Consider the following 27,219-nt stretch of genomic DNA (forward strand, 5'->3'; position numbering starts at 1 on the left):
TCCACAGATTCACCATTCTCTGTGTAAAAAATGTTTTTCTCATCTCGGTCCTAAAAGATTTCCCCTTTATCCTTAAACTGTGTGACCCCTTGTTCTGGACTTCCCCAACATCGGGAACAATCTTCCTGCATCTAGCCTGTCCAACCCCTTAAGAATTTTGTAAGTTTCTGTAAGATCCCCCCTCAATCTTCTAAATTCTAGTGAGTACGAGCCGAGTCTATCCAGTCTTTCTTCATATGAAAGTCCTGACATCCCAGGAATCAGTCTGGTGAACCTTCTCTGTACTCCCTCTATGGCAAGAATGTCCTTCCTCAGATTAGGAGACCAAAACTGTACGCAATACTCCAGGTGTGGTCTCACCAAGACCCTGTACAACTGCAGTAGAACCTCCCTGCTCCTATACTCAAATCCTTTAGCTATGAATGCTAACATACCATTCGCTCTCTTCACTGCCTGCTGCACCTGCGTGCCTACTTTCAATGACTGGTGTACCATGACACCCAGGTGGAAGAACGTACAAAATCCATACAGACAGCACCCATAGTTGGGATCGAACCCAGGTCTCTGGCGCTGTAAGACAGCAACTCTACTGCTATGCTGTTATGCCAGCCCTCCGTAATGTACGGGGATCGCTGGTCGGTGCAGACTCGCTGGGCGGATGGGCCTGTTTCCGCGCTGTATCTCTAAACTAAACTAAATTTGTTGCCGTTCAATTCAGTTTATATTTTGCTGAAAGAAATCCAGATTTTTTTTTCCCCCCCAATCATTGTTTTAAATGTCAATAAACACACTGAGAGCCATTCCTCTCGGGACTGGCTTTAACCCTTGAGGAAGTGATAAAATATCGTGTTTATTTCCAAAGGAATTTCCCTTTCCACGCACACTTCCAGTTCCATCTTTCAGATGTGGCCACTGCTGCTGTGCAGGGAGTGGATCTGAAAGGAGAACATAGAACTAGTGGGAATGGGTTTCGGGATAAAGCATGCAAACAGTCCCTTCGGCCCACCGAGTCCGGGCTGACCCATTCACTCTAGTTCTATGTTATCCCATTTCTTATAGACTCCCTACACACTGGGGGGGAGGGGAAATCTAGAGAGGACAATGAACCTACAAACCCGCATGTCTCTAGAGACCAAAGAGGAGCTTGCCAGCTGCATGGAGGTCAGAGGTCAGTTACCGTGCCCGTCAGAAACCAGCACCACTGTGTTGCTAATGTTTACAACGATTAAATAATGATCATTTTTAATTTGGGATGGGGGGGGGGGGAACCGTCGAAAACCCATGTGTTCACGGGAAGAATACGCAAACTCCACACAGACAGCACCCGAAAGGACACAAAGTGCTGGAGTAACTCAGCGGGTCAGGCAGCATCTCTGGAGAACATGGATAGGTGACGTTTCGGGTTGAAAAACCGTACCGAAACAGGCCCGTCAGCGCACAATGTGTGTGTTGCATACGATAGATAACTGATGAAACATAATCCATGGCCCTCCATTCCCTGCATGATACCACCTCTAGCTAAAAGACTCTTAAACACCACCATTGCATCTGCCTCCACCACCAACCTCAGCAAGGAATTCCAGGCATCTATCACCCTCTGTAAAAAAACTTGCCATACACACCTACTTTAAACTATGCCCCTCTGACCTGAAAACTATGCGCTCTGGCTGGTCTTTGATATCTCCATCCTGGGGAAAAAAGGTTTTGACTGTCTACCCTGTCTATGCCTCTCACCCCTCAGCCTCCACGCTCCAGCTAAAACAATCCTCCTCCTCCCCAACGTCCAGGCTAATATTAACCTTTCAACCAGGCAGCACGGTGGCGCAGCGGTAGAGTTGCTGCCTTAGAGTGCCGGAGACCCGGGTTCGATCCTGACTACGGGAGCTATCTGTACGGAGTTTGTGCGTTCTCCCCGTGACTGCCTGGGTTTTCTCTGAGATCTTTGGTTTCCTCCCACACTCCAAAGACGGACAGGTTTGTGGGTTAAGTGGCTTGGTATAAATGCAAAATTGTCCTTAGTAGGTGTACTATAGTGTTACATAGAATCATAGAAATTAGGTGCAGGAATAGGCCATTCGGCCCTTCTAGCCTGCACCGCCATTCAATATGATCATGGCTGATCATCCAACTCAGTATCCCGTACCTGCCTTCTCTCCATACCCCCTGATCCCCTTAGCCACATCTAACTCCCTCTTAAATATAGCCAATGAACTGGCCTCAACTACCTTCTGTGGCAGAGAATTCCACAGATTCACCACTCTCTGTATGAAAAATGTTTTCCTCATCTCGGTCCTAAAAGATTTCCCCCTTATCCTTAAACCGTGACCCCTTGTTCTGGACTTCCCCAACATCGGGAACAATCTTCCTGCATCTAGCCTGTTCAACCCCTTAAGAATTTTGTAAGTTTCTATAAGATCCCCCCTCAATCTTCTAAATTCTAGCGAGTACAAGCCGAGTCTATCCAGTCTTTCTTCATATGAAAGTCCTGACATCCCAGGAATCAGTCTGGTGAACCTTCTCTGTACTCCCTCTATGGCAAGAATGTCTTTCCTCAGATTAGGAGACCAAAACTGTACGCAATACTCCAGGTGTGGTCTCAGCAAGACCCTGTACAACTGCAGTGGAACCTCCCTGCTCCTATAGTGCAGGGATCGCTGGTCGGTGTGGACTCGGTGGGCCGAGGAGCCTGTTTCGGCGCTATATCTCTAAACTAAACCACCATATCACAAGCCAATTGTGTTGCTAAGTGCTAGCTGATTGCCTACTGTGTTGCTTCCTCTTCAATAACGCTCCCCATCGGCCGTCAAGCATTTTGAGAAGGCTCGTGGTCAGAAAATCCCAACATTAATGCAAATTATAGCTTTACTTCCTGCCACAAAACACACGCACCCTTTTAGAATAAGTTGTTTGCAAACCGCAGATCTCGAGTGGGGAACAAAACCTGTGTAAAGCTCAGAACAGTGGCAGTGTCGACATGCAGCAAAAACACGTCAAAAGCCCAGTTTAGTTTAGTGGTACAGTGCGGAAACAGGCACTTCGGCCAACCGAGTCCCCGCCTAACGGCGATCCCCGCACACTAACACAACCCGACACACACCACGGACAATTCTTCCATTCACGCCAGACCAATCAACCTACAAACGCTCATCATTGGAGCGCCGAAGGTTAAGGGGGGGACTTGATAGAGGTCTTTAAAATGATGAGAGGGATAGACAGAGTTGACGTGGATAAGCTTTTTCCATTGAGAGTAGGGAAGATTCAAACAAGAGGACATGACTTGAGAATTAAGGGACAGAAGTTTAGGGGTAACATGAGGGGGAACTTCTTTACTCAGAGAGTGGAAACTGTGTGGAATGGGCTTCCAGTGGAAGTGGTGGAGGCAGGTTCGATTTTATCATTTAAAAATAAATTGGATAGTTATATGGACGGGAAAGGAATGGAGGGTTATGGTCTGAGCGCAGGTATATGGGACTAGGGGAGAATAAGTGTTCGGCACGGACTAGAAGGGCCGAGATGGCCTGTTTCCGTGCTGTAATTTTTATATGGTTATATGGTTATATATGTTAATCTAATCATCCCTGGGATAATTCTCGTAAACCTCACAAGTGTGAGAGTCAGGAAGGCATGATGCAGCTTTATAGGACTTTGGTTAGGTCGCATTTGAAGCATCACGTGTAGTTCTGGTCTCCCCATTACAGGAAGGATATGGAGGCTTCGGAGAGGGTGCAGCGGAGATGTGTCAGTATGCTGCCTGGATAGAAACATAGAAACATAGAAAATAGGTGCAGGAGTAGGCCATTCGGCCCTTCGAGCCTGCACCACCATTCGATATGATCATGGCTGATCATCCAACTCAGTATCCCATCCCTGCCTTCTCTCCATACCCCCTGATCCCTTTAGCCACAAGGGCCACATCTAACTCTCTCTTAAATATAGCCAATGAACTGTGGCCTCAACTACGTTCTGTGGCAGAGAATTCCACAGATTCACCACTCTCTGTGTAAAAAATGATTTTCTCATCTCGGTCCTAAAAGACTTCCCTCTTATCCTTAAACAGTGACCCCTAGTTCTGGACTTCCCCAACATCGGGAATAATCTTCCTGCATCTAGCCTGTCCAACCCCTTAAGAATTTTGGAAGTTTCTATAAGAACCCCCCTCAATCTTCTGAATTCCAGCGAGTACAAGCCGGGTCTATCCAGTCTTTCTTCATATGAAAGTCCTGCCATCCCAGGTTGGATCAGAGGGAATTCGGAAAAAGGAGATATTCTCCAGAGATGCCGCCTGAGCTGCTGAGTTTTGCATCAGCTCCACCTACATCAACTGACTCCAACTGGTCCAGCACTTTGCAATTTATTTTGTAAAACAGCATCTGCAGTTCCTTGTTTCTGGAGGATGGGCAAACATGGATTGTTTTCTCTGGAGCGTCGGAGGCTGAGGCCGGACCTGATAGAAGTTTATAAAACTATGAGGGGCAGAGATAGGGTAGACAGTCAGAATCTTTTTCCCAGAATGGAAAAATGTTAAAGACTAGATAACAAGAAGGCATAACGTTAATGTGAAAGGGGGACATTTTTTTAGGAGATGTGCTGGGCAAGATTGATTGTTTACACGGAGAGTGGTGGGGGTCTGGAACGCATTGCCAGGGGTGGTGGTGGAGGCAGATGCGATGGTGGCGTTTAAGAGGCTTTTAGATAGACACAAGGTATATGCTGGGAATAGATATGGAGCATGAGCAGGCATAGGAAGTTAGTTTAACTTGGCATCATTTTTGGCATGGATATTGTCAAGTCCATCAAGTCACATTTATTTCTATAGCACATTTAAAAAACAACTCTCGTTGGCCAAAGTGCTTTACATTTGTTATAAGAATAGCACAACAAAACAAACTACATACATATATACATGTAGCCCTCACTCAGAGGACGTCAGAAAAGGCTTGGGAGTATAGATAAGTCTTTAGTGTTGACTTAAAAGAGTCGATGGAGGGGGCAGTTCTGATGGGAAGGGGGATGCTGTTCCACAGTCTAGGGGCTACAACCGCAAAGGCACGGTCGCCCCTGAGCTTATGCCTAGACCGTGGGATATTCAGCAACCCCAAGTTGGCCGATCTGAGGGACCTGGAGGTGGAGTGGTGGGTGAGAAGACTTTTTATGTAGGTGGGGGCAAGCCCATTGAGGGCTTTGTAGACATGGAGGAGTATTTTGAAGTTTATACGGAACCGCACAGGGAGGCAGTGGAGAGAGGCCAGGATCGGGGTGATGTGGTACCTTTTTCGGGTGCCCGTCAGGAGTCTCGCACACTGCGGCGTTTTGGACCAGTTGCAGGCGGGACAGGGAAGATTGGCTGATGCCAGTGTAAAGGGAGTTGCAGTAATCTAGGCGGGAGGAGATGAATGTGTGGATGATCTTTTCCAGGTCATCAAACTGGAGGAATTGTTTTATTTTAGCTATGATCCGAAGCTGAAAGAAGCTAGCTTTTACTTGTGGGCTAAAGAGTCTGTTCCCATCTTCTACTGTTCTACGTTCTACAAGACTTTGGTGGGACAATATCTATAATAATAATAATAATAATAATACATTTTATTTATGGGCGCCTTTCAAGAGTCTCAAGAACACCTTACAAAAATTTAGCAAATAGAGTAAAAACATGTAAGCGGAATGAAATAAATAGTAGAGACATGACTAGTACACAAATTAAAGACAGAATTCAATTCAAAACACAATATGAGGCAATTCAAGCACAGATAAAAAGGGAGGGGGACGTGGGGCCAAGGATAGGCAGAGGTGAACAGATGGGTCTTGAGGCGGGACTGGAAGATGGTGAGGGACATGGAATTGTGGATCAGTTGGGGGAGGGAGTTCCAGAGCCTGGGAGCTGCCCTGGAGAAGGCTCTGTCCCCAAAACTGCGGAGGTTGGACTTGTGGATGGAGAGGAGACCGGCTGATGTGGATCTGAGGGACCGTGAGGGTTGGTAGGGGGAGAGGAGGTCAGTGAGATATGGGGGGGGGGGTGCAGATGGTGGAGGGCTTTGTAGGTGAGGGCCAGGATTTTGTAGGTGATCCGGTGGGAGATGGGAAGCCAGTGAAGTTGTTTGAGGACTGGAGTGATGTGTTGCCAGGATTTGGTGTGGGTGATGAGTCGGGCGGCTGTGTTCTGGACCAGTTGGAGTCGGTTGATGTAGGTGGAGCTGATGCCAAGGAGAAGTGAGTTGCAGTAGTCCAGTCGGGAGGAGATGAAGGCATGGATGAGTCTTTCAGCAGCGGGAGGTGTGAGAGAGGGTCTGAGTTTGGCGATGTTGCGGAGGTGAAAGAAGGAGGTTTTAATGACATGGCGGATGTGAGGCTCAAGGGAGAGGGTGGAATCAAAGATCACGCCAAGGTTGCGGGCCTGGGGAGATGGGGAGACAGTGGTGCCGTCGATGGTGAGAGTGGGGTTATTGATTTTGCTGAGTGTGGATTTGGAGCCTATGAGGAGGAATTCTGTTTTATCGCTGTTGAGTTTGAGGAAGTTATGTTGCATCCAGATTTTTATAGCTGACAAACAGATATCTGTACAGTTTAGGTCTGTGTACCCATTTGATTTGGAGTCAGTGCGGTTTAGATTTATTAGACTGATGCCTGGCATGACGGAGTTTTCCATGATGGACACTTTGTGAGATTGGACAGACTCGCTTGAGTTTGGAAGACTGACAAATGACCTCGTGAGGTTTTGCAAGATTCTTCGAGGGACCGCGATCGTAGATACCGAGACGCTGTTCCCTTAGACTGGGAATTCAGACTCGGGGTCATGATGCCAGGATAAGGGGTCAGCCATGTACGAAGATGAAGAATTTTTTTAATTAATTTTCGCAAGTTGTTGGAATTCAGCCATAGGAAGCAGATGATCATCTCAGAGTACATTTGAGGTTGAGATAGATGAATGTTTATACACAAAGAGCTAAAGTAATGACCCTGTCCCACTTAGGAAACCTGAACGGAAACCCCTGGAGACTTTGCGCCCCACCCAAGGTTTCCGTGCGGTTCCCGGAGGTTTTTGTCAGTCTCTGCTTCCTGCTTCCACTACCTGCAACCTCCGGCAACCACCTGCAACCTCCGGGAACCGCACGGAAACCTTAGGTGGGGCACAAAGTCTCCAGGGGTTTAGGTTCAGGTTTCCTAAGTGGGACAGGGGCTTAATAGTCTGCATCATACAACATGGAAACATGCCCTTTTTCCCCAACTTGCCAATGCCAACCAAGGTACCCTAACCACACTAGTCCCGCCTGCCCGCGTTTGGCCCGCATCCCCCTAACCCTTTAACCCAGAGGGGCAGACAGCAACTCTGGAGAAATAGGTGACTTCAGATGTTCTGCTAAACCTCTTTTGCACTGTTTCTAAAGCCTCCACATCCTTCCTGTAATGGGGCAACCAGAACTGCATGCAATGCTCCAAATGCGGCCTGACCAAAGTCACATGAAGCTGCATCAGGACTTTCTGACTCTTACTCGCTCATCTGTGGACTTTGGGGGATGGCCTCCAATTTCCAACGGCAGGCTGTGTGAAAAGATGCCTTCAAATTTTCTCGTGAACATGCAAGACTCTGATATTAAGCTTTCACAACTAATCTAATAATATTATCTAAATGGTGGCCGATTAGGAAAAGGGGAGATGCAACGAGACCTGGGTGTCATGGTACACCAGTCATTGAAAGTAGGCACGCAGGTGCAGCAGGCAGTGAAGAAAGCAAATGGTATGTTAGCATTCATAGCAAAAGGATTTGAGTATAGGAGCAGGGAGGTTCTACTGCAGTTGTACAGGGTCTTGGTGAGACCACACCTGGAGTATTGCGTACAGTTTTGGTCTCCTAATCTGAGGAAAGACATTCTTGCCATAGAGGGAGTACAGAGAAGGTTCACCAGACTGATTCCTGGGATGTCAGGACTTCCATATGAAGAAAGACTGGATAGACTTGGCTTGTACACGCTGGAATTTAGGAGATTGAGGGGGGATCTTATAGAAACTTACAAAATTCTTAAGGGGATGGACAGGCTAGATGCAGGAAGATTGTTCCCGATGTTGGGGAAGTCCAGGACAAGGGGTCACAGTTTAAGGATAAGGGGGAAATCCTTTGGGACCGAGATGAGAAAAGCATTTTTCACACAGAGAGTGGTGAATCTCTGGACCTCTCTGCCACAGAAGGTAGTTGAGGCCAGTTCATTGGCTATATATAAGAGGGAGTTAGATGTGGCCCTTGTGGCTAAAGGGATCTTGGGGTATGGAGAGAAGGCAGGTACAGGTTACTGAGTTGGATGATCAGCCATGATCATATTGAATGGCGGTGCAGGCTCGAAGGGCCGAATGGCCTACTCCTGCACCTATTTTCTATGGTTCTATGATAACCCCTAAACATCTAGGAGTGCAGGTGCGTGGTTCCTTGAAGGTGGAGTAACAGGTAGGTAGGGTAGTCAAAAAGGCTTTCATTAGCCTTTTCATTGGAGTATTGAGCATAGACGTTAGAAGGTCATGTTGCAGTTGTGTAAGACGTTGATGAGGCTGCATTTAGAGTCTTCAGAGTGTTCAGTTCAGGGCACCATAGAAACATAGAAAACAGGTGCAGGAGGAGGCCATTCGGCCCTTCGAGCCAGCACCGCCATTCATTGTGATCATGGCTGATCGTCCCCAATCAATAACCCGTGCCTGCCTTCTCCCCATATCCCTTGACTCCACTAGCCCCTAGAGCTCTATCTAACTCTCTCTTAAACCCATCCAGTGACTTGGCCTCCACTGCCCTCTGTGGCAGGGAATTCCATAAATTCACAACTCTCTGGGTGAAAAAGTTTTTTCTCACCTCAGTCTTAAATAACCTCCCCTTTATTCTAAGACTGTGGCCCCTGGTTCTGGACTCGCCCAATATTGGGAACATTTTTCCTGCATCTAGCTTGTCCAGGCCTTTTATAATTTTATATATTTCTGTAAGATCTCCCCTCATCCTTCTAAACTCCAGTGAATACAAGCCTGGTCCTTTCAATCTTTCCTCATATGACAGTCCTGCCATCCCAGGGATCAATCTCGTGAACCTACGCTGCACTGCCTCAATCACAAGGATGTCCTTCCTCAAATTAGGAGACCAAAACTGTACACAATACTCCAGATGTGGTCTCACCAGAGCCCTATACAACTGCTACAAATGTTATAGGAAAGATATTGTTATCAAGTTGGAAAGGGAACAGAGAAGATTTATTGGATGATGTTGCCAGGACTAGAGAGTCTGATCTATAGGGACAAGTTGAGTAGGCTGAGGCTCTATTCCTATTCCTTGGAGTGCAGGTGGGGGATGAGTGGTGATTTTATAGAGGTGTATAAAATCATGAGAGGAATAGATCAGGTAGATGCACAGGGTATCTTACCCATAGGTGAAGAGGACCAAGGGACCTTTGTTTAAGTTGAAGAGGAAAAGATTTAATAGGAATCTGTGGGGTCACTTTTTCACACAAAGGGTGGCACGGAACAAACTGCCAGAGGAGGTAGTTGAGGCTGGGACTATCACAACGTTTAAGAAACAATCAGACAAGTACATGGATAGTGCTGAAGAAGGGTTTCGGCCCGAAACGTCGCCTATTTCCTTCGCTCCATAGATGCTGCTGCACCCGCTGAGTTTCTCCAGCAATTTTGTGTACCTTCAAGTACATGGATAGGACAGGTTTGGAGGGATATGGACCAAACACGGGCAGGTGGGACTAGTGTAGCTGGGACATGTTGGTCGGCGTGGGCAGGTTGGGCCGAGGGGTCTGTTTCCACGCTGTATCACTCTATGACTAGTGGACCTGTCCCACTTATGTGACTCTTTCGGCAACTGCCGGCACACGTCATAGGTCGTTGTAGGTCGCCGAAAGTGTTGACAATCCAGTGGCGACTGGGTACTACAAGGTACGACTCTTTGGGCGACTACTCACGACCATACAGGCTTCACCACGCGACATGTTGCCGGGGTGTCGCCTGTATGGCCGTGAGTCGTCTCCTCAGTCGCCCAAAGAGTCGTAGCATCTTTCTGGTCGCCGCTGGGTTTTCAACATGTTGAAGATTTTCGGCGAGCTGCAACGACCTTTGACGGGTGCCGACAGTCGCCATAAAAGTCGCGTAAGTGGGACAGGCCCATTACAGCATCTCTGCCACAAACCAATAACCTCCCCATCAGCACAAAGAGGAAACAGCATCTTTGCCACCATTTTACCGACTGCTACTGACAACGTTTAATCTGGTCTATTACAGAGATGTACAAAACGAGTACATCTATTTAAGGGACTTAGATAGAGCTCATGCACACAGCCTTTTCCCCCCCACAGAGTATGGGAATCAAGAACCAGAGGGCATTAGGGTTTAGGTGAGAGGGGTAAGGTTTAATAGGGACCCGAGGGGTGATTTCTATTTCACACAGACGGTAGTGGGTGTGTTGAATGAGCTGCCAGAGGAAGTGGTTGAGGCAGTAACCATAACAATATTTAAAAGCGCTGGAGTAACTCAGTGGGTCAGGCAGCATCTGTGGTGAACATGCAGAAGGTGACGTTTAGGGTCAGGACCTTTCTTCAGACCCACAGAGTCACCTATCCATGTCCTCCAGGGCTGTTGCCCAACCCTCTGAGATACTCCAGCACTCAGTGTATCTTTTTGTTGTTGTAAAGCAGTATGTGCAGTTCCTTCTTTCAACATTTAAAAGTAATATCAACAGTTAAATGTATAGTAAAGGTTTAGACAAATGTAGATGAAATGCAAGATAATGACGAGCTTAGATGGGGCATTTTCCTCTCTCTCTCTCTCTCTCTCTCTCTCTCTCTCTCTCTCTCTCTCTCTCTCTCTCTCCCTCTCTCTCTCCTCCTCTCCCCGCCTCTCCCCCTCTCCTCTCTCTCTCTCTCTCTCTCTCTCTCCACCCCCCCTCTCTCTCTATCTCTCTCTCCCCTCTCTCTCCATCTCTCTCCCTCTCTTTCCCTCTCCCTCCCTTTCCCTCTCCCTCCCTCTCTCTCTCCCTCCCCCTGGTATTTTTTCTTTCTATCAGTCTTGCGATGCTTTCCCCTTACAACACCGTGGAAGTTTGGTTACCCCTTGTGGCGTGATTTCTACGTGTTTTTCCCCCATTTCTGGACAAATTGGTTGATGGGCGTGTGTAAAAGTGGAGACCCTTTGTCACCGGGACAGCCTGCTGTCTGCAGATGGAAATCTGGCTGCCAGAAGTTGCACGTTGCAGCTTAAACGTTGGCTGCACCTCTCTTTCGCTCGGTGGTGACCGGTGTGTGTGTGACGGTGGGTAACGGTGGGCCCTGTGGCTGAGACAGGGAGGATGCCTCCACCGATGCGTCTTTAAGTGGAGCCGAAGGATCCACAACTCGTGGAGCTGTGCCGAGGAATGCGCTGCATAGCTATCCGATTGCAGAGGGGGCTGCGAGCTGGCAGCTGCTGCTGGCATGACAGGGATTGTCGGGAGCGAGTGGCTGGGATTGTGGTTGGGGGGCTGTGGGAGATACTGCGGGAGGGGTGGGTGGGAGAGGGAAGCACCAGAATAAACCCACTCTGTGTTCAAGAAGGAACTGTGCAGATGCTGGAAGATCGAAGGTGGACAAAAATGCTGGAGAAACTCAGCGGGTGCAGCAGCATCTATGGAGCGAAGGAAATAGGCGACGTTTTGGGCCGAAACCCCTTAAACCCACTGTGTGGTAACTTTCTCAACCTTAGGTAGCTGTGTGGCTAATTAGTGCAAATCATTTCTATAGCCATTGCTGGACGTGTAGCTGTTAATTCTCCTCAACCTTACAGCAACAGGGAGCACAAGTGAATTCACAGACTGAAGGGAAAGACAGTCGTGTATGTGCACATGCAAAATACACACATATTACACACATACATAGAAACATAGACAATAGGTGCAGGAGTAGGCCATTCGGCCCTTCGAGCCTGCACAGCCATTCAATATGATCATGGCTGATCATCCAACTCAGTATCCTGTACCTGCCTTCTCTCCATACCCCCTGATCCCTTTAGCCACAAGGGCCACATCTAACTCCCTCTTAAATATAGCCAATGAACTGTGGCCTCAACTACCTTCTGTGGCAGAGAATTCCAGAGATTCACCACTCTCTCTGTGAAAAATGTTTTCCTCATCTCGGTCCTAAAAGATTTCCCCCTTATCCTTAAACTGTGTGACCCCTAGTTCTGGACTTCCCCAACATCGGGAACAATCTTCCTGCATCTAGCCTGTCCAGCCCCTTAAGAATTTTGTAAGTTTCTATAAGATCCCCCCTCAATCTTCTAAATTCTAGCGAGTACAAGCCGATGCAAACCAAGCATACATGCAAACCACGCAAAACACAAAGCACATGTGCACACAATGCACACGTCTGCGCACAAAATACGTATAAAATACCGCCCCCCATCAGTCTGAAGAAAGGTTTCAGCCCAAAACGTTGCCTATTCCCTTCGCTCCATAGAGGCTGCTGCACCCGCTGAGTTTCTCCAGCATTTTTGTGTGCCCACGTACAAAATACATGCAGTCTTGGCAAAATGGCACACAGAACACGAGTACACATAAACACACACAAAACACACGGCTGACACAACAGAGGCGTGCACCGTACAAAACACACACGCATGCAAAACGCACAAAATACATGGCTCACTCAACACACAGATGTACATAAAACACACAAAACACACACACATGCAAAACGCACACATACACAAACAGACAAAGCAAGCAGGCACACATGAGCACACACAAAACACTTGTACACACACACACACACACACACACACAAATGTGGTGTGATTCCCAAGTACACACCTTCAAAAGACACTCCTTCACTCCTTCAGAAACACACACTCACACACGTGCATGTGCATGCACACACACACAGTTACACTCTGGGTCTCAATCACTTCAGATAAATGGGTTTCAAGCTGAGACAGGCCAGAATCTGACTGCTTCACATACACCAGACACACATCACACATTAACAGATGCTTGGGTCGCTTTGGCCTCAGCTGGCTATCGATGATCGTTTATTTTTGCAGGTGGTTCTTGCTCCGTCTTCCTCCCTTTTAGTTCGACTACTTGTCTGACCATGGGCCCAGACCTGGGGCAGCTTGTATCCCGTGAACAGGTCAAACCCAGGACTGCCACTTCACCGCCCATACCGATAAACTACCCACACCGTGCCAACACTGAGTGAAATGTTACCACTCGACCATAGTCTAATCTGTATATTGATACCAATATCAAGGGGCAGAATTACCCTTTTGGCTCATCGAGCCCTGACCTAACGATCTCACGTCCATCTACCTACACCATGCTTTACTTGCTGTTGCATTAACACTGTCACTCGATATTCTGCACTGGTATTTTTCTCTTTGCGCTCCCTGCTGTGCTTGCGTGTGGCAATTTTGTACTCCATATTGGTACGATTTGACCATACAGGCAAAAGCAGAAACAAGGAACTGCAGATGCTGGTTGCAACCAAAGAGAGACACAAAATGCTGGAATAACTCAGCGGGTCAGACTTCTGGTCTTTGGAAGAAGAGTCCCGACCCGAAACGTCACCCATCTTCTTTCATAGCAAAAGGATTTGAGTATAGGAGCAGCGAGGTTCTACTGCAGTTGTACAGGGTCTTGGTGAGACCACACCTGGAGTATTGCGTACAGTTTTGGTCTCCTAATCTGAGGAAGGACAGTCTTGCCATAGAGGGAGTACAGAGAAGGTTCACCAGACTGATTCCTGGGATGTCAGGACTTTCATATGAAGAAAGACTGGATAGACTCGGTTTGTACTCGCTAGAATTTAGAAGATTGAGGGGGGATCTTATAGAAACTTACAAAATTCTTAAGGGGTTGGACAGGCTAGATGCAGGAACATTGTTCCCGATGTTGGGGAAGTCCAGAACAAGGGGTCACAGTTTAAGGATAAGGGGGAAATCTTTTAGGACCGAGATGAGGAAAACGTTTTCTGGAATCTCTGGAATTCTCTGCCACAGAAGGTGGTTGAGGCCAGTTCATTGGCTATATTTAAGAGGGAGTTAGATGTGGCCCTTGTGGCTAAAGGGATCAGGGGGTATGGAGAGAAGGCAGGTACAGGATACTGAGTTGGATGATCAGCCATGATCATATCGAATGGCGGTGCAGGCTCGAAGGGCCGAATGGCCTACTCCTGCCCCTATTTTCTATGTTTCTATGTTTCTGCAGGGATGCTGCCTGACCCTCTGAATTATGGCAGCATTTTATGTCTATCTTTAGCACACGGACAAGTATTTTCACTGTATTTTGTACACAAGGCAATAATAAACGAATACTCAAAGCACTGAAGCAATTCAGCGAGTCAACTGCTGAATGTGTGACCCGCTGAGCTACTCCAGTACCTTGTGTCTTTCTTTTACAAACCAGCATCTTTAGTTCCTTGTGGCTAAATATAACATTACTCATCTTGTTTCCTTCTGAATGCACCCAGGCTGTTTGTTTCAGCCACTTCCAGTAATAGTGTGTTTAATAGTCCAACTGGTCACTGACCTTGGCTTTTGTTGCCTGTACCGACAGCAGTATCGCTACCAGCAAATCGTACAATGATACCAATAACAACAATCCCCAAAGCCCAATAACTACAGTGATACCAAAACAAATACCAATGCTAACACTGGTATTGTTACAAATACCAACCAATCCATCCAAATACCAATACCGATGCCTACACCTATACCGATACCAACACCTATACTGATACTGTGTAGGAAAGAACTGCAGATGCTGGTTTAAATCCAAGGTACACACAAAATGCTGGAGTAACTCAGCAGGACAGGCAGCATCTCCGGAGAGAAGGAATGGGTGACATAGAAACATAGAAACATAGGAAATAGGTGCAGGAGTAGGCCATTCGGCCCTTCGATCATGGCTGATCATCCAACTCAGTATCCCATCCCTGCCTTCTCTCCATACCCCCTGATCTCTTTAGCCACAAGGGCCACATCTCCTCAGTCTGAGGAAGGGTTTCGGCCCGAAACGTCACCTATTTCCTTCGCTCCATAGATGCTGCTGCACCCGCTGAGTTTCTCCAGCATTTTTGTGTACCGGCCACATCTAACTCCCTCTTAAATATAGCCAATGAACTGTGGCCTCAACTACCTTCTGTGGCAGAGAATTCCACAGATTCACCACTCTCTGTGTAAAAAATGATTTTCTCATCTCGGTCCTAAAAGACTTCCCTCTTATCCTTAAACTGTGACCCCTAGCTCTGGACTTCCCCAACATCGGGAACAATCTTCCTGCATCTAGCCTGTCCAACCCCTTAAGAATTTTGTAAGTTTCTATAAGATGCCCCCCTCAGTCTTCTGAATTCCTATGTCGACGTTTCGGGCCGAGATCCTTCTTCAGTCTGTAGAAGGGTCTCGACACGAAACATCACCCATTCCTTCTCCCCAGAGAAGCCGCCTGTCCCGCTGAGTGACATCCTTGCTTCTTCAGACTGGAGAAGGATCACCACCCGAAATGTCTGAAGAAAGTCTCGACCCAAAACGTCACCCGTTCCTTCTCTCCAGAGATGATGCCTGTCCTGCTGAGTTACTCCAGCATTTTGTGTCTCCCTCCAATACTGATACCAATGGCTATACCAATACCAATACCAATGTTGATATGGACACCAATATTGATATGGATACCAACATTGAAACTGAAACCAATGATACCAGGACCAATTCCGACACCAATACCGAGACCGATAGCAATGCAGTGACCGATAGCAATGCCAATATCCACACCAATACCAACTTAAAGGCTAAAGGAATCAAGGGATATGGGGAAAAGCAGGAATGGGGTACTGATTTTAGATGATCAGCCATGATCATATTGAATGGTGGTGCTGGCTCGAAGGGCTGACTGGCCTACTCCTGCACCTATCTTATTTTTCTAATACCAGCACCAATTGAAACATATAAGATTGTTAAGGGTTTGGACACGCTAGAGGCAGGAAACATGTTCCCGATGTTGGGGGAGTCCAGAACCAGGGGCCACACAGTTTAAGAATAAGGGGTATTTCGCCATTTAGACCGGTGACGAGGAAACACTTTTTCTCACAGAGAGTTGTGAGTCTGTGGAATTCTCTGCCTCAGATGGCGGTGGAGGCAGGTTCTCTGGATGCTTTCAAGAGAGAGCTAGATAGGGCTCTTAAAGACAGCAGAGTCAGGGGATATGGGGGAGAAGGCAGGAACGGGGAACTGATTGGGGATGATCAGCCATGATCACATTGAATGGCCGAAAGGCCTACTCCTGCACCTACTGTCTGTTGTCTATACCGATACTGATATCAACAGCGATACCAACTACGATTCCAATACCAAGACCAATACCGATAATGTCACCAACACATAGACTGGTGCCAATGCCAACACCTAGACCGATATCAATATCAAGGACGATACCGATACCCAGACCTACACCAACACCCACACTAATATCAGGAACAAAACCAATACCATTCCCCTGTCCCACTTAGGAAACCTGAATGTAAGCCTCTGGAGACTTTGCGCCCCACCCGAGGTTTCCGTGCGGTTCCCGGAGGTTGCAGGTGGTTGCCGGAGGTTGCAGGTGGTTGCCGGAGGTTGCAGGTAGGGAGACTGACAAAAACCTCCGGGAACTGAACGGAAACCTTGGGTGGGGCGCAAAGTCTCCAGAGGTTTCCGTTCAGGTTTCCTAAGTGGGACAGGGTTATATACCAACGCTGATACCAAGATACCAATATTCGGACATGTCACCCCCGGACCGACACTAGACACGCGTCAAGTCATTTTTATTTCTATAGCACATTTTAGAAACATAGAAACATAGACACTAGGTGCAGGAGTAGGCCATTCGACCCTTCGAGCCTGCACCGCCATTCAATATGATCATGGCTGATCATCCAACTCAGTGTCCCATCCCTGCCTTCTCTCCATACCCCCTGATCCCTTTAGCCACACGGGCCACATCTAACTCCCTCTTAAATATAGCCAATGAACTGGCCTCAACTACCTTCTGTGGCAGAGAATTCCACAGATTCACCACTCTCTGTGTGAAAAATGTTTTTCTCATCTCGGTCCTAAAAGATATCCCCCTTATCCTTAAACTGTGACCCCTTGTTCTGGACTTCCCCAACATTGGGAACAATCTTCCTGCATCTAGCCTGTCCAACCCCTTAAGAATGTTGTAAGTTTCTTTAAGATCCCTCCTCAATCTTCTAAATTCTAGCGCGTATAAGCCGAGTCTATCCAGTCTTTCTTCATATGAAAGTCCTGACATCCCAGGAATCAGTCTGGTGAACCTTCTCTGCACTCCCTCTATGGCAAGAATGTCTTTCCTCAGATTAGGAGACCAAAACTGTACGCAATACTCCAGGTGTGGTCTCACCAAGATCCTGTACACCTGCAGTAGAACCTCCCTGCTCCTATACACAAATCCTCTATGGCAAGAATGTCTTTCCTCAGATTAGGAGACCAAAACTGTACGCAATACTCCAGGTGTGGTCTCACCAAGACCCTGTACAACTGCAGTAGAACCTCCCTGCTCCTATACACAAATCCTTTAGCTTTGAATGCTAACATACCATTCGCTTCCTTCACTGCCTGCTGCACCTGCATGCCTACTTTCAATGACTGGTGTACCATGACACCCAGGTGGAAGAACGTACAAACTCCATACTAACAGCACCCGTTGTTGGGATTGAACCCGGGTCTCTGGCGCTGTAAGACAGCAACTCTACTGCGATGCTGTTATCCCAGGAATCAGTCTGGTGAACCTTCTCTGTACTCCCTCTATGGCAAGAATGTCTTTCCTCAGATTAGGAGACCAAAACAACTCTCGTTGGCCAAAGTGCTTTGCTATTAGTGGAGGTTCTATTACGCCCCTGTCCCACTTGAACGCGCGACTCTCCTCACCTTCCTCCGGCTGCTCCCGGTCTTCACCAGACACGATCTCCTCAGGCTCAGGTATCCCCCGATCACCAGGATCTGCTCGGCCGTTGGGTACCTCTTCTTGCCGGGGGTGATGGCGGCGGCGGCGGCGGTGGTGGTGGGCGGAGGCTGGGTCAGCAGAGGGGCGGCTGCCAGCCCGTTCTCCGCCGCCCTGCGAGGGTTGATGGTGATGGTCCTGCCCGCCTTGCGTTGTGGGGGCGACGCGGCCCCGCGGTGGAGCCTGTTCATGCTAGGGTCCAGACCCCTGGAGGGGTCTAACTCCTCACCCCCGGCTCTCTCCCTCTCCCGGTCCCGGGGCTCATGGCCGGCAGCGTGAGGAGCGGCGAGGGGAGCCCGGCTGCAAGGAGGGGGCGGCGGCTCGGAAGGGGAAGGGGAAGGAGAAGCGGAGGCGTCGCCCTCAGCCTGCGGTCGCCAGAGGCTGCCGGGCCCGGGGAGAGATCCGTGCTCGCACCCTGGCCCTTCAGCCCTCGCCCCCTGCTCGCCCTCCCCAGCCATTGCCCGGGGCCACCTCCTGGGACCCCCGTCCTGGGGTGGGGAGGGGGAGAGGGCACGGGGAGTCTCCTGGTCTCTGGGCAAAGGAAGGTGGGCATGGGCAGGCGCCTTGGCAGCTCCCAGTTTGGGTAGCGTCCCGCCTTCGTGACCCACCTGAGGTGGGGAGAGGGGCCGGGCAGCCTCGGGGTCTCTGGGCAAAGCAGGGTGGGCATGGGCATGGGCGGGCACCTTGACATCTCCCAGTTTGGGTAGATTCCCGCCTTCGTTGTCTACCCAGGGTGGCGAGATGGTCCTGGCCAAAAGGGCGGGCACCCTGGCATCTCCCAGTGGGGAGAGGGTCCTGCCTTCGTTACCCACCTGAGGTGGGGAGAGGGGCCGAGGAGCCTCCTGATCTCTGGGCAAAGGAGGGTTGGCAAGGATGGGTACCCTGGGATCTCCCAGTTTGGGAAGAGTCCCACCTTCGTTACCCACCTGGGGTGGGGAGAGGGGTCGGCCAGTCTCAGGCTCTCTGGGCAAAGGAGGATTGGCAAGGACGGGCACCCTGGTATCTTCCAGTGTGGGGAGTGTCTCATCTTCGTTACCCACCCAGGGTGAGGAGGGCAGCAGGGGAGTTTTGCCGTCTCTGGGCAGAGGAGGGTTGGCAAGGGCGGGCACGTTGGGATCTCCCAGTTTGGGAATAGCCCCGCCTTCGTTGTCCACCCAGGGTGGCGGGATGGCCCGGGGAGCCTCCTGATCTCTGGGCAAAAGGGGGTGGGCTTGGGCGGGCACCCTGGCGTCTCCCAGTGGGGAGAGGGTCCTGCCTTTGTTACCCACCTGGGGTGGGGAGAGGGGCCGGGCAGTCTCAGGCTCTCTGGGCAAAGAAGGGTTGGCAAGGACGGGCACCCTGGTGTCTTCCAGTGTGGGGAGCGTCTCACCGTCGTTACCCAGGGGAGTTTCAACGTCTCTTGGCAAAGGAGGGTGGGTACGGACGGGCACCCTGGTATCTCCCAGTGTGGGGAGCAGCCCATTTTCGTGGCCCACCCAGGGTGGGGAGAGGGGCCGCAGCGTTTTGGGGTCCCTGGGCAGAGGTGGGTTGGCACGGACGGGCACCCTGGTATCTTCTAATGCAGGGTGTGTCTGACCTTCGCTGCCCACCTGGGGTGAAGAGGGCGGCAGGGGTGTTTCGGGGTCTCTGGGCAAAGGAGGGTTGGCACGGATGGGCGCCCTGGGATCTTCCAGTATGGGGAGTGCCCCACCTTTCTTACCCACCCTGGGCGGGGAGAGGGGCCGGGGAATCTCGGGGTCTCTGGGCAGAGGTGGGCGGGCATGGGCAGGTGCCCTGTTATTTCCCAGCAGGAGGAGGGTCCCACCTTCGTTGCCCGCCCGGGGAGGGGAAGGGGGCCGGGGGGTGCTGCCCGGGACCTTGGGACGGGAGGGGGGTCGGCGGGGGACGTTCTCGGTGCTGTGGGACCGGGCCACGAACCCCCTCCTCTGTCCGAAGCGGCTGAGGAGCCGCCTGACCCTTCCCCTCCTGACCTCCCCTTCCTCTTCCCCTTTGCCATCTCTCTCGTCCTCCCCCATCCCCCAGGAACTGAGGTCCTCAACGCTCCTGGTCAGAGCCGCCTCTGGGGTGGGCTGCCTCGAGGGTCCAGCTGGAGGCGGGCGACGGATTTCCAGACCCTCCCGGATGGTGACCCCCTCAGCCCGGATGGTCCTCACCCCCATGCTTTCGCTGACCTCCGGCCGTGACCTCTGACCCTCCCCCGACCCGGGGCCCCTCCTCTGCTTCTCCTGACGCACAAAGGGGTTGCGTTTGACGGGGCCAATGGTCTCCCGGACCACTGCCCCCTCAGGCTCCAGGTTGTCCGCCCTCCGAGGCTCGCACCTCCCCCCGCCGGCCTGGTGCCCCTCCGAGTGCCAGGGACGGGAGCCCAGCCTGTTCCTCCTCCGCTCCATCACCTCCTTCATCCAGCCCGGGATGTTGGCCAGTCTCTCCACCTCCTCCTTCTCCTTCCTCTTGCCCTCTTCCTCATCCTTCCTCTTCCTCTCCAGCAGCTGTGCTTTCCAGACGGGGAGGGACGTCATGTTTGGGGGGTCCTACCACCCCTGCCCACTGGGGAGAGGTACCAAGGCAAGATAACTCCCACCACCACTACCTCCTCCAAGATGCCTTCCTGGTCCTAAGGTCAATGGGGACTCACAAGCTCAGGGACAATATCTTCGCCCTTGGCATCACCTGTGGAGACGGTCCCCCCTCCCCTCCTCCTAGATGTGGAAACAGGTCCTCAACTCCAAACCCAAGATTCCAAAGAGGGTCAGCTCAACGCTAAACTCGAGATTCAGATCCCAAATTGTGGACCATCATCTCAACCCTAGACCCAAGATTCAGACCCAATCTCCAAGATCATAACCTGAACGCTAAACCCAAGATACAGATCTCAAATTCTATACCATCATCTCAATCCTAGACCCAAGGGCTCCATCCAGACCCTAGTTCCTCTACCACGACCTCAACTCCTGACCCTAGCGCCCAGACCCTAATACCTCCCACCTTACCGACTGGCACCGCATGTTCAGACCTCACTTCCTTCCCCTCTGCTTTCAATTCGCCTTCCCGTCCCCCGCTCGGTTCTCTTGTCCGTCCCGGGATAAATCGCCCTCCGTGTGTCCCGGGATGGATTTAATCCTCTGTCCCTGGATGAAACGTCCTGAGTCTCCCGGATAGATTCGCTCCTGCTTCGGGATAAATCGCTCTGTGTGTCCGGAGGCGGATCGTCCTCTGAGTCCCGGGATAAATCGCTCTCCGTCTCCCGGGATGGATTCACTGCTGTCCCGGGATAAATCGCTCTCTGGCTCCCGGGATGAATGGACTCTCCTGTCCCGGAATAAACCGCTCTCCGTCTCCCGGGATAGATTCGCTCCTGCTTCGGGATAAATCGCTCTGTGTGTCCGGTGACGGGTCGTCCTATGAGTCCCGGGTTAAATCGCTCTCCGTCTCCCGGGATGGATTCGCTCCTGTCCCGGGATAAATCGCTCTGAGGCTCCCGGGATGAATGGACTCTCCTGTCTCAGGCGTTCCCGGCTCGGATCTGCCTCTCTGTCCCTTCGCCAGCCCCGGGACAGGCTGCCTCGCCTCCTCTGGTCCCGCCCGGTCGGCTCTGCTCGCCAGACAATAGGGGCTGGCTGGCTGGGCTCGGCTCACGTCTCCCGGCTGTGTGAGGAGGGAGGGAGGGAGGGGGCTCAGAGGGAAGCCCCCCACACCCTCGGGAGAGTGGCCCGGGTTTAGCCCGGTTTGCTGGGGCTGGGGCAGTCCGGGTGCTCAATGCTTCCTCCCTCTTTGTCACTCGCTCCCCCGAACCTCCACACTCCCCGGCTCCAGTCAGTAACTGAGCCGCCGCCCACTGTTATAGCGGGAGAGAGGGAAAGCGCAGGGAAACAGTGGGGAGGGGGGAGAGCGGCGTGTGTAGAGGGAGGGAGGGGGGGGATACAGAGAGAGTGAGGGGATGAGACAGAGAGAGGGAAGGGGGGGGGGCGAGGGGGGGAGAGAGAGAGAGGGGGGGAGAGAGAGAGAGGGGGGAGAGGGAGAAAGAGGGAGGGGAGAGCGAGAAAGGAGGGAGAGAGGGGGGGAGAGAGAGAGGGGGGTGAGGGAGGGAGGGGAGAGAGTGTGAGGGGGAGAGAGAGATAGGCGAGAGAGGCGGTGAGAGAGGGAGGGGGAGAGAGGGGGGAGAAAGCGAGAGGGGGGGCACAGAGAGAGGGAGAGGGGGAGAGGGGGGAGGGAGAGGGGATGAGACAGAGAGGAGGGAGAGGCGAGGAAAGGAGGGGAGAGAGGGGGGAGTAGAGAGAGAGGGGGGGTGAGGGGGGGAGGGGAGAGAGTGTGAGGGGGAGAGAGAGATAGGCGAGAGAGGCGGTGAGAGAGGGAGGGGGAGAGGGGGGAGGGAGAGAGGGGGGAGAAAGAGAGAGGAGGGGGCACAGAGAGAGGGAGAGGGGGAGAGAGAGAGAGGGGGAGAGGGGGGAGGGAGAGAGGGGATGAGACAGAGAGAGGAGGGGAGAAAGAGGGGGGGGGGTGGGGGAGGGAGAGGGTGGGAGAGAGAAAGAGAGAGAAAGAGAGAGAGAGAGAGAGAGAGAGACAGGGGATGCCTGAAATCGAGGGAGGCAGCAGAGGAGAATAATGGGAGGAAGAGATTAGCTGAGACAGAGAGGAGGGGGTTGAGCTCTGGGGAGTAGATTAGAAAACGAATGTGAGAATAGTGGAGTGGTGCAGGAAGCAGATTGTTACAGGGGCCTGGGGGATAGGGAGAGGGTAGATACAAAGGAGGTGGTAAGCATTTGGGGGGGGAGGGGGACAGAACAGAGACAGGGAGAGAAATGAGAGAGGGAGAGTTTCTCTTTGTCTCTGTCTCTGTCTTTCTGTCTTTCTCTCCTTCAAGCACTCTCCCCCTGGTTTGAGTTTACAGCTCCTCAACTCCTGTAAAAACCAGCAACTCAGTAAAACCCATTTTAATCTCAAAACACTTCCCTTGGCAACGAACAAACAGGAAACCTATTTTAACATGGTGACTGTTGACTGGCCATAATGCACAAGGCACTATGGGGCACACAGTTAGCTCATTCTGAACAGTGCTGAGGGATCCATCGGAGCTACCCCAAAATGGAAGAGAGCCTTGGTTCAATGGTTCTCCTCACAGAGTCATGCAGTGACCCAAACAGACCAACATGTCCCATCTACACTAGTCCCACATGCCTGCGTTTGGCTTAAATCCCTCTATGTTTCTCGGAGTAAAGAGGTTCTTCTGCAGTTGTATAGGGCTCTGGTGAGACCACATCTGGAGTATTGTGTACAGTTTTGGTCTCCTAATTTGAGGAAGGACATCCTTGTGATTGAGGCAGTGCAGCGTAGGTTCACGAGATTGATCCCTGGGATGGCGGGACTGTCATATGAGGAAAGATTGAAAAGACTAGGCTTGTATTCACTGGAGTTTAGAAGGATGAGGGGGGAATCTTATGGAAACTTATAAAATTATAAAAGGACTGGACAAGCTAGATGCAGGAAAAATGTTTCCCAATGTTGGGCGAGTCCAGAACCAGGGGCCACACAGTCTTAGAATAAAGGGGAGGTCATTTAAGACTGAGGTGAGAAAAAACTTTTTCACCCAGAGAGTTGTGAATTTGTGGAATTCCCCGCCACAGAGGGCAGTGGAGGCCAAATCACTGGATGGATTTAAGAGAGAGTTAGATAGAGCTCTAGGGGTTAGTGGAGTCAAGAGATATGGGGAGAAGGCAGGCATGGGTTATTGATAGGGGACGATCAGCCATGATCACAATGAATGGCGGTGCTGGCTCAAAGGGCCGAATGGCCTCCTCCTGCACCTATTTTCTATGTTTCTATGTTTAAACCTGTCCTATCCAAGTACCTGTTCAAATGTTTCTTAAGTGCTGCAATAGTACCTGCCTCAACTACCTCCTCCAGCAGCTCATTCCATACACCCACCACTCTTTGTGTGAAAAAGTTACCTCTCAGGTTCCTTATAAATCTTTCCCACTTCACCTTAAACAGTATGTCCTCTGGTTCTCGATTCCCCTACTCTGGGCAAGAGGCTTTGTACGTCTACTCTGTCTTTTCCTCTCATGATTTTATACACTCTGCAAGATTACCCCCTCATCCTCCTGTGCTCCAACGAGTAGCCTGACCAAGTCTCTCCCTAAATCTCAGATTCATGAGGTCTGGCAACATCCTCGTAAATCAACTGCACCCTTTCCAGCTTGACAACTTTCCTATAACATGGTGCCTAACCATGTTCCATAAAGGAAGAATCCTTCCTTGCTACACTCCATTAATCAATTGAGCTGCCCAAGCCTTAGTTTGTAGCATCTACTTTCTGAAGCAGAAATATAAAATGCTTCCTGCAGCTTGGATTGTTTCGACTGGAATGTCTGAGGTTGAGGGGGGACTGTATGGAAGTATATAAAATTATGAGAGGCATAGTACATAGTCAGAACCATTTTCTAGGATGGAAATATCAAAGATTAGGCAACACAGTGGCGCAGCAGTAGAGAGTGACCCGGGTTCCATTCTGACTATGGGTGCTGTCTGTACGGAGTTTGTACGTTCTCCCCATGAACATGTGTGCAGTTTCTCCGGGAGCTCCGATTTCCCCCACGCTCCAAAGACGTCCAGGTTTGTGGCTTTTGTAAATAGTCCCCAGTGTGTAGGATCGTGTTAGCGTACCAGGGTGATTGCTGGTCGCCGTGGACTAGTTCGGTCAAAGGGCCTGTTTCCGCCCTGTCTCTCTGAAGTCTAAAGACTGGAGGACATGTTTAAGTCAGAGGGAAATGTTGAAAGGACCTTAATGTTTAAAGTGCAATTTTTTTTCCACAGAGATTAGCGGGTGCCTGGAATGCACTGGCGGAGGAGATGGTGGTAACAGATAAGACAGTGCTGTCGAATCGGCTTTCAGACAGGCACATGAATATGCAGGCAGTGAAGGGATATGGATCAAGTGGAGGGAGAGATGAATATAACGGCACTGTGTTCGGCACGGACATTGTCTGGCTAATACTTTAAATGAAACCCCCACAACTAAATTGTCATAGAGTCAAAGCTTTTCACTTTATCCTAGTACATGTAACAATAAACTAAACTAGTGATGGATCGTATACAGGCAGATGAGATCAGTTTAACTTGGCATCATGTTCGACACAAACATTGTGGGGCCGAAGGGCCTATTCCTGTGCTGGACAGTTCTGTGTGCTATGTTACATAGAAACATAGAAAATAGGTGCAGGAGTAGGCCATTCGGCCCTTCGAGCCTGCACCGCCATTCAATATGATCATGGCTGATCATCCAACTCAGTATCCTGTACCTGCCTTCTCTCCATACCCCCTGATCCCTTTAGCAACAAGGGCCACATCTAACTCCCTCTTAAATCTAACCAATGAACTGGCCTCAACTACCTTCTGTGGCAGAGAATTCCACAGATTCACCACTCTCTGTGTAAACAATGATTTTCTCATCTCGGTCCTCTTATCCTTAAACTGTGTGACCCTTAGTTCTGGACTTCCCCAACATCGGGAACAATCTTCCTGCATCTAGCCTGTCCAACCCCTTAAGACTTTTGTAAGTTTTGTTGAAACAAAACTGCTGGCGCATGTTCGTCGGAGGGAGCAGAGAGCAAAGCCACAACTCTGAAATCATCCCCCTCGACAAAGGGGAAGTTCGAGAAGAAAAATGTCACACGCAGGAAATGTGAAATGCTGCAAGAGCTGCAGCATTTGTTTCGGTGAGAAAGGAGCCGGTTCGGAGAGCGATGTGCAAGCAGCGGAAATGAAGCAGAGAGTTAAAGTGAGGTAATTGCAGACACAAGGGTAGCAAACTATCACCTCCCTACGTGTCCTTTGGGGGTACCCACTTAATTCTACCTAAAATGAGAGAATTCGGTGTACAGTGGGCAGCGGTAGAGTTGCTGCCTAACAGCGCCAGAGACCCGGGTTCGATCCAGGTGCTGACTGCACGGAGTCTTCTATGTTCTCCCCATGGATTTACCCGGGTGCTCCTCACACACTCTCCAACGAGGTGCAGGTTTGTAGGTTAATTGTGTGGAAAGGAACTGCAGATGCTGGTTTATACCGATAAGCAGACACAAAGTGCTGGAGTAACTCGGCAGGTCAGGCAGCATCTCTGGAGAAAATGGAACCCTCTTCAGATTCTTCTACTTCAGTCTCCTTCAGACTCCTTCCAAAACGTCCCGTTCCCAGGATAGTGTAGGATAGTGCAAGCCTATGGGTCGGCTCGTCAAATACCTGTTTCCATGCTGTGTCTCTAAAGGCGAAAGATCATTGGGTTGTGAGCTACACAAGCGGTTTTAACACGGAGGAACTGCAGATGCTGGTTTACCAAAAAAAAGTGCTGGAGTAACTCAGTATAGATGGAGAACATAGCTAGGTGACGTTTTGTGTCGGCACCCTTGACATGTTTTAACATAGGCTGCATTGATGGACAAAGTGCTCCCTCTGCTCCCACAATACTGCATTACACCAGTAATTGTGGCACTAGTCCCTCTGACTGCCTTCTCTCCATTTTACCGCCAAACACTTTAACTCCCCACTCCCATACCAACTATGTCCTGGGCCTCCTCCACTGTCAACGAAACCAAATGTAAATTGTGTACAGTTTTGGTCTCCTAATTTGAGGAAGGACATCCTTGTGATTGAGGCAGTGCAGCGTAGGTTCACGAGATTGATCCCTGGGATGGCGGGACTGTCATATGAGGAAAGATTGAAAAGACTTGGCTTGTATTCACTGGAGTTTAGAAGGATGAGGGGAATATCTTATAGAAACATATAGAAACATAGAAACATAGAATATAGGTGCAGGAGTAGGCCATTCGGCCCTTCGAGCCTGCAACGCCATTCAATATGATCATGGCTGATCATCCAACTCAGTATCCTGTACCTGCCTTCTCTCCATACCCCCTGATCCCTTTAGCCACAAGGGCCACATCTAACTCCCTCTTAAATATAGCCAATGAACTGTGGCCTCAACTACCTTCTGTGGCAGAGAATTCCACAGATTGGCCACTCTCTGTGTAAAAAATGTTTTCCTCATCTCGGTCCTAAAAGATTTCACCCTTATCCTTAAACTGTGACCCCTTGTTCTGGACTTCCCCAACATCAGGAACAATCTTCCTGCATCTAGCCTGTCCAACCCCTTAAGAGTTTTGTAAGTTTCTATAAGATCCCCCCTCAATCTTCTAAATTCTAGCGAGTACAAACCGAGTCTATCCAGTCTTTCTTCGTAT

General features: G+C 50.2%; 2 protein-coding genes across 11 annotated transcripts in view; both read right to left on the minus strand.

Moving 5' to 3' along the window:
• ppp1r18 (protein phosphatase 1 regulatory subunit 18) overlaps positions 1-21,879 on the minus strand; it is a 38,535-nt gene extending 16,656 nt beyond the window's left edge. Inside the window, exons 1-3 of one of the 8 annotated variants that reach the window (XM_033047669.1) lie at positions 19,138-21,831; positions 18,871-18,900; positions 17,917-18,552 (exon numbers count right to left, since the gene is read on the minus strand). In XM_033047669.1, the coding sequence (XP_032903560.1) occupies positions 17,917-18,552; positions 18,871-18,900; positions 19,138-20,508 (2,037 nt within the window). In that variant the 5' untranslated portion in view covers positions 20,509-21,831. Of the gene's footprint in view, positions 1-6,563; positions 6,760-17,916 lie in introns of those variants that run through there. The other 7 variants (XM_033047666.1, XM_033047664.1, XM_033047663.1 and 4 more) reach the window with 7 other exon arrangements.
• The window catches only part of LOC116990128 (zinc-binding protein A33-like), a 1,164,093-nt gene that overhangs the window by 165,491 nt on the left and 971,383 nt on the right, over positions 1-27,219 (minus strand). The gene's annotated exons all lie outside the window — the stretch shown is intronic.

This window comes from Amblyraja radiata, chromosome 30 (genome assembly GCF_010909765.2).
Source record: "Amblyraja radiata isolate CabotCenter1 chromosome 30, sAmbRad1.1.pri, whole genome shotgun sequence".
NCBI classification, from domain to species: domain Eukaryota; kingdom Metazoa; phylum Chordata; class Chondrichthyes; order Rajiformes; family Rajidae; genus Amblyraja; species Amblyraja radiata.